The sequence below is a fragment of the Fundulus heteroclitus genome, unplaced genomic scaffold (genome assembly GCF_011125445.2).
Source record: "Fundulus heteroclitus isolate FHET01 unplaced genomic scaffold, MU-UCD_Fhet_4.1 scaffold_294, whole genome shotgun sequence".
Taxonomy (NCBI): domain Eukaryota; kingdom Metazoa; phylum Chordata; class Actinopteri; order Cyprinodontiformes; family Fundulidae; genus Fundulus; species Fundulus heteroclitus.
The window spans coordinates 164,226-169,696 of record NW_023396704.1 but is presented as its reverse complement, the minus strand read 5'-3'; the positions used below and the strand labels follow the sequence as shown (position 1 = coordinate 169,696).

At 42.2% G+C, this 5,471-nt stretch overlaps 1 protein-coding gene across 4 annotated transcripts; it reads left to right on the top strand.

Moving 5' to 3' along the window:
* Window positions 1–232: 232 nt before the first annotated feature.
* Window positions 233–4,923, top strand: LOC118559484 (kinesin-like protein KIF20B). 4 transcript variants are annotated; one of them, XR_004928883.1, is made up of 7 exons: window positions 240–278; window positions 1,919–2,017; window positions 2,087–2,146; window positions 2,928–3,041; window positions 3,132–3,255; window positions 4,194–4,313; window positions 4,391–4,923. XR_004928883.1 is itself a non-coding variant. In XM_036130192.1 (6 exons), exons 2-6 carry the CDS (start codon window positions 1,974–1,976, stop codon window positions 3,491–3,493), a joined length of 519 nt encoding a protein of 172 aa, XP_035986085.1. In that variant the 5' UTR covers window positions 233–278; window positions 1,919–1,973. The 4 variants fall into 4 exon arrangements, 1 of the variants encoding a protein (XP_035986085.1); XM_036130192.1 differs by lacking the exons at window positions 4,194–4,313; window positions 4,391–4,923 and adding an exon at window positions 3,331–3,493 and having other exon boundaries at window positions 233–278; window positions 1,919–2,008; window positions 3,109–3,255; XR_004928882.1 differs by lacking the exon at window positions 2,087–2,146.
* The last annotated feature ends 548 nt before the right edge of the window (window positions 4,924–5,471 follow it).

The window sequence follows — 5,471 nt, the reverse complement described above, 5'->3', positions numbered from 1 at the left end:
TTTGTAGTTCCATATTTCTGCCAGCAGGGAGCGTATTCACAACTACAAGCTCTATGCGCTTCTTCTTTTGTCTTTTTTGTCTTTGCGCTGATGCCGTTACTGCAGTTTAGAGAGAGTTAGAACAGGAGGCGTCAATATAACTAGTTACTAAGTAAATACTGATTAAAACTGTGTTATATCTTGAGTTATTGATCCTAGGAGATTATCTGCACCTGCCAGGAGGGTTTCTGGTTGCGGGACATCACCGTGTTGTTGTGTTTTGTCGAGTGAAAACTGCGGTGAGTAATGATGATTAGCGCTTAGCATAGCATGCTAACTAATGCTGATTCTGGCTGATTGCTCACTGATTTCATGGAGAAAGTATCTTTGTTATATTGTTATGCTTGGAGACGATGTTTAAAACCAGCTGGAGACAGATGAAGGTATATGAGTGAATTGAGGATGTAAAAAATTGTGTTTTGTGTAAATTATCTGTGTTAATTGAGCTATTGCTGCATGTGATTTGTACTATTACTATATGCCAACTAATGCTATATAGTTAAGCGAGCTGGTTTTATGAGCTAAAACAAGCAACAGTGTGCTTTTGAGTTATTGAGAGACAGTAATTTAATGAATGATTAACAAACATGATTGAAATGTGATTTAAAATAATTCATATACACCATTTTGTGTGTGTGGGCTGTTTAAAAATTAATTTTATAGCTCTATGTGATACTTTGTCAATTTGAATGGTTCACGTTCATTGATTTAAGATTAAAAAGAGGATAAATACTGTACAGTTGATTTGGGTAAATGTATAAAAAGAGAAAGATTAATGTAAAAGCTGCTGCTCTATGCATTTTTATTTGTATGAGTCGGTTTTGATCACTGATCTCTATTATACACTGGAGTGCTAATAGCCGCTGTTAGAACGAGTCGCTGTGAAGCCACCAGCCGCCATATTGGTACTCCCTATTTTCCTCCAGTAACTAGGGAATATGTGCGCTACAGCATCGAATAACGAGGATTTTCTCATGTTCAGGGGGGCTTAAGACTTTTAAAATGTCAAATGCCATATACTTTTATATTATGTTCTAAAACTATCAAGTACTGAGAAAGTCATGTGCTGAAATATTTTGCATTTTATTTATTTAAATATATATATATATATATATATATATATATATATATATATATATATATATATATAACATTTATAAATATATAAATAACAATATACAAAAACATATATTTACATATATATATACATATTCACATACTTATATATACATAAATGTATATATTTAATATGAATAACATGTAAAATATTTCAGCACCTTATTTCCTAGTAGTTGATAGTGTTAGTACATCCACTGACTGTAGAATTACATGTGAAACGTTTTCACACAGCCAGAAAACTGCTTGTTGTTTCAACCAAATCCTGTGGGGTTCTGTGAGAGTAGGGAGTAGCAAGATGGCGGCCAGTGACTTCAGTTTTTAGGGCCAATCATCAATCCAGTGTATAATAGAGCTCAGTAAGCACCGAGCAGTTGTGGGCTGATTACTATCTTTCACGTTTTGTTTCAGACGAGAGTTGTTCGTAAGTATTGGTTAATTGTGAAAACAATAATTTTTTTTTTACCTTATGTAACTAAGGTGTAAATGATTGTACGTTTTATTTTAGCTTGCAGCAAGAGTGACTGATTTGTAATGTTTGTTGCTAATCCAAAGCCTGGTATGTTACAGTTTACGATGGCTAAAGCGATGGCAGAGGTCAGAGGTCACTCTTTAATAAACTAAAGAGAGAGAGAAGTTTGGTTATTGGAGCGTCGTTATCTGGCTGTCTAGCTGCTGAATAAATAAATAAATCAGGAAAACTCAGGGTGAGGACATCACAGCTGCTTTAACTGTTTTTTTTCTCCACTCTTGGTCTCTTCAGATTGTAGCTGCTGTCCAGGAAGTAGGGCGCTGTGCGCTGGTTCTCTTGCCCATATATGGAAGAGGCGGTGACAGAGCACACCTGGTGGGGGTGAGACAGGTAATGAGCGTCTACATTTAAAAGCAGGTAGATCTCTGAGGAGGATCCATCCTGTTCTGATTCCTGCAGAGGCAGCGCATTTCTAGAGCGACGTCCGGAGCACCGTGGATCGGTTTTACTGCAGAGAAGGTAAAGGCAGTAGATCATCACCTGGCTGCTGGGGACGCTGATCTAGTTTAGATCTCTTTAGTCTGCAGGTTGACCTGCTACTGTTTTAGCTACTGTTTCAGTTATTGGTTTGGCTGCTGGTTTAACTACTGTTTTAGGGTTTTATTCCTAGTTTAGTAAGGCAGGGAGAGTTTTTATTTAGTCCCCTGGCCCGGTTTTAACCCACAGGAGGACCTCTGCTGTCCCTGGGTCCTGTGCTGGTTTTATTTAGATTAGGTTAAGGAGACTAGTGGGAGGAGAGATTTTCTGTTGTGTTGTATTCACCAGGGTTTGTGGAGTGAGTGTTTTTGTTGGAGGCACTAAGGTGTATTCAGTTTGTTTTCTTTAGTAGTTCTCCCCCAATACAGTCTAATTAATTTAATTGGGTTTTTAATTATTCTCTCAGCTATCAGGATTCCAGACCAGCATAGTTCCTACTTTTAAAGCAATTTCTTTTTGGTGCAATGAAATTGATCTTTGTTCCCTGGAAACGGTAAACTTAATAAATTGTATTTAATCTACATCCGTGCCTCTGTTAGTCCCTACGAAATCTTCTGTGATCTGGTACCAGATGGTTGAAGGCTTAGAAACCGTACCTGAGGTCACAAGAGCATTAATAAATGTCACTACATTGAAAAATAAAATGTTACTGTGTGTAGTTTAGTGCTAAAAATCACATTTCTTTATGGAACAAATGTAGTTTTAATAAAAGCTACATTATTAAATGTGTTTATGGGGATTATCTGTATTTATGGGGCTGCAGGTTCTGGTCCTGCTGGGCTCCAAGTCTGAGCTTCTGCTGCAGCCACAGCATCTTCTCCATCCGCATCCTGAGAGTGGAGGACGGCGAGCCGCCACCAGTCCACGCCGTCAGCGCGTGAGTAGCCGGCGCCACCTCAGCGTCTCTGAGCGTCTGCTGTGCTAACGGTGTTAACGTCCCGCAGGTTGTGTCTGTGCCACCTGGCAGGCTCTGAGCGCAGCTCCAGGACCCAGAACAAAGGAGAGGACCTGAAGGAGGCTGGAAACATCAACGCCTCGCTGCTCATTCTGGGCAAATGCATCAAGGCTCTGCAGCACAACCAGCACACCAGGTAGGACCTTCATGGTTCTGGGAACCAGTTCTGGTCCTGGAGCGTCCTGAGTGACCCGCTGTCTGCTGCCTCCAGGCTCCTGCAGCACGTCCCATTAAGGGAGAGCAAGCTGACCCACTACCTGCAGGGCTTCTTCTGCAGCAGCAGCAAGGCCTGCATGGTGGTCAACGTCAGCCAGTGTGCCTCCATGTACGACGAGACCCTCAACGTCCTCAAGTTGTTGAGCCTTAAGTTCTGATATCCAAGTTAGAACATCAGTTCACTCCCAAACATTTAGCACTGCTGTCTTTGTAAAATGAACTGAGCAGCAATCTAATCACAACGGGGAAGCAGCCATTATGTTTTTGACTCAGACGATTCATCAGCCTACCTTCCCTAAGATCACCGCTGCATGACTGAAGAACTTCCCCTGGAGCCGCAGCACCAGAGCGCTCTGAGGTCTCGGTAGAGCCGCTTGATGTAGTCAGGATCCAGCAGAGTGAACGCTGGACTTGCTTTGGCTTGAACGGACATCAGCCTCCATGAATACCAGGTCATCCATGTTGCTGTTCATTAACACCGTGCTAACTTTTCCACTGTGGAGGCTCGCCTTGGTACATTCACATAGCAGAGCCGTCCGCACAAAGTGACGACCCAAGATGGTTTAAAATGTCCTGGTAAGTTCTAAGAGGCCACTTCTTCATGTCATCCTCTCAGTCATGAATAGTTTAAGGCTGCGGCGCTGACCTGCCACTTCCATCGCTCTGCAATTATTGGAAATGTTGCTGCAACAGTTTATCATTTCAGTCAAGCTGATGTTATTTGGCCGAGGGAAGCGCTGAAACGGAAGTGGAGCACAAAAAAAAACTGAAGTTGGACCCAGAGTTACTTCCTTGTTCAAAAATAAGGTGGATAGAACAGAGAGAAATGTGAAAGGTAGTTTGTTGGCTTTGTTTCAGGTGGAGGTTGTGATCTCCAGGCTCCTCCCCGTCGTTCCTCCTGCTTCCTGCAGCAGGAAGACGCTGCAGAGCAGCAGCAGCTCCCTGACCGGCTGGGAAGCCAGTCTGGAAGACCTTCAGGTGGGAAGGAGTCGCCTTTAGCCGTGTAGCTGCTGACGTCTCAGTCATCCCTGATATCTAAAACATCCGTCCAGCAGGGTGAAGACCAAGACTCCAGTCTGATGGAGGACAGCATGGAGGAGACGGCTGACAAGGTGAAGAAGTCGTCATTAATAAGAGGCTTCACCAGGTCAGTGGTTTTAGCTGCTCCACATTTCTCCTGACATGAATCCACCTGCTGGGTTTCCTGCTGGAGGCGGCGCCACGTTTACCTTCATTCTGACGTCAGAACCGCAGCTTCGTCCCTCCTCCTCTTCATCAGCTGCTGCTGCAGATTTCTGCAGGAAACCAAGCAGCTTGTGGTCAAGTCTGCATGTCCAGGTCCCAGCCTCTGATATCGTATTTACTTAGTTATAATGATAATGATGAGAATAATAATAATAATAATAATAATAATGAGAACAAATCGTATTTAAAACTCCATCCCAGTTTTCTCTGGCGATGGATTAAAGCTCCAAACGCAGCTTTGATGTTTGATTCTGTTGCTGCTCGGTTGGAGAAAACAGGAAGAACGATCGTTTTAGTTTAAAATCAAGTTTGACTGTCAAAATAATTTCTTGTTTAAAGGAAGCGGTCCTATAAAAGTCCGTCTCTAGTTCCTAGGCTGGGCTTTTCCTGCTGGACCCGATGGATGGAAAGAGATTTTGGACCTGACCTTGACCTTTGGCCTCAGACTTCCCTGACCTGATGAGACCGTCAGAGAGCAGTTCTGATTGGCTGTCAGTGAAGCTCTGTAAACATATTGACTTGATCTACTTTAGTCCTCTTTCTATTAAATACTGACGTAAATCTATCTGCAGCCAGTTGAGTTTCATCTTTTTCTGCCGGATTTGATCCACCAGACAAACTGTTTCTGTCTCCTGATTTATGGACTGATAGAAAGAAGCTATTTAGTGCCTGACATCACAGCATTGTGAAATGACACAATGTGTTTCTTAGGTAGAACTTTTGCTTACTAACCAGAAGCTTCTAGTAACTCTGGTTAACATTGACAAATGTCACAATGCTCCTGTATTTGTCAGAATTCACCTGTAAAAAAATACCAGTTAGAATGCAACAATTGTCATTTCTGACTTAAAAGGACAAAAATACCCATGGACAACATCTACTAAATTACAT

Coding starts and splice junctions, on each gene's coding strand:
- LOC118559484 (XM_036130192.1), top strand. CDS start 1,974: ATGGAAGAGGCGGTGACAGAGCACACCTGGTGGGG. Junction 2,009..2,086: donor ACAGAGCACACCTGGTGGGG/GTGAGACAGGTA, acceptor TGATTCCTGCAG/AGGCAGCGCATTTCTAGAGC. Junction 3,042..3,108: donor CCAGTCCACGCCGTCAGCGC/GTGAGTAGCCGG, acceptor AACGTCCCGCAG/GTTGTGTCTGTGCCACCTGG.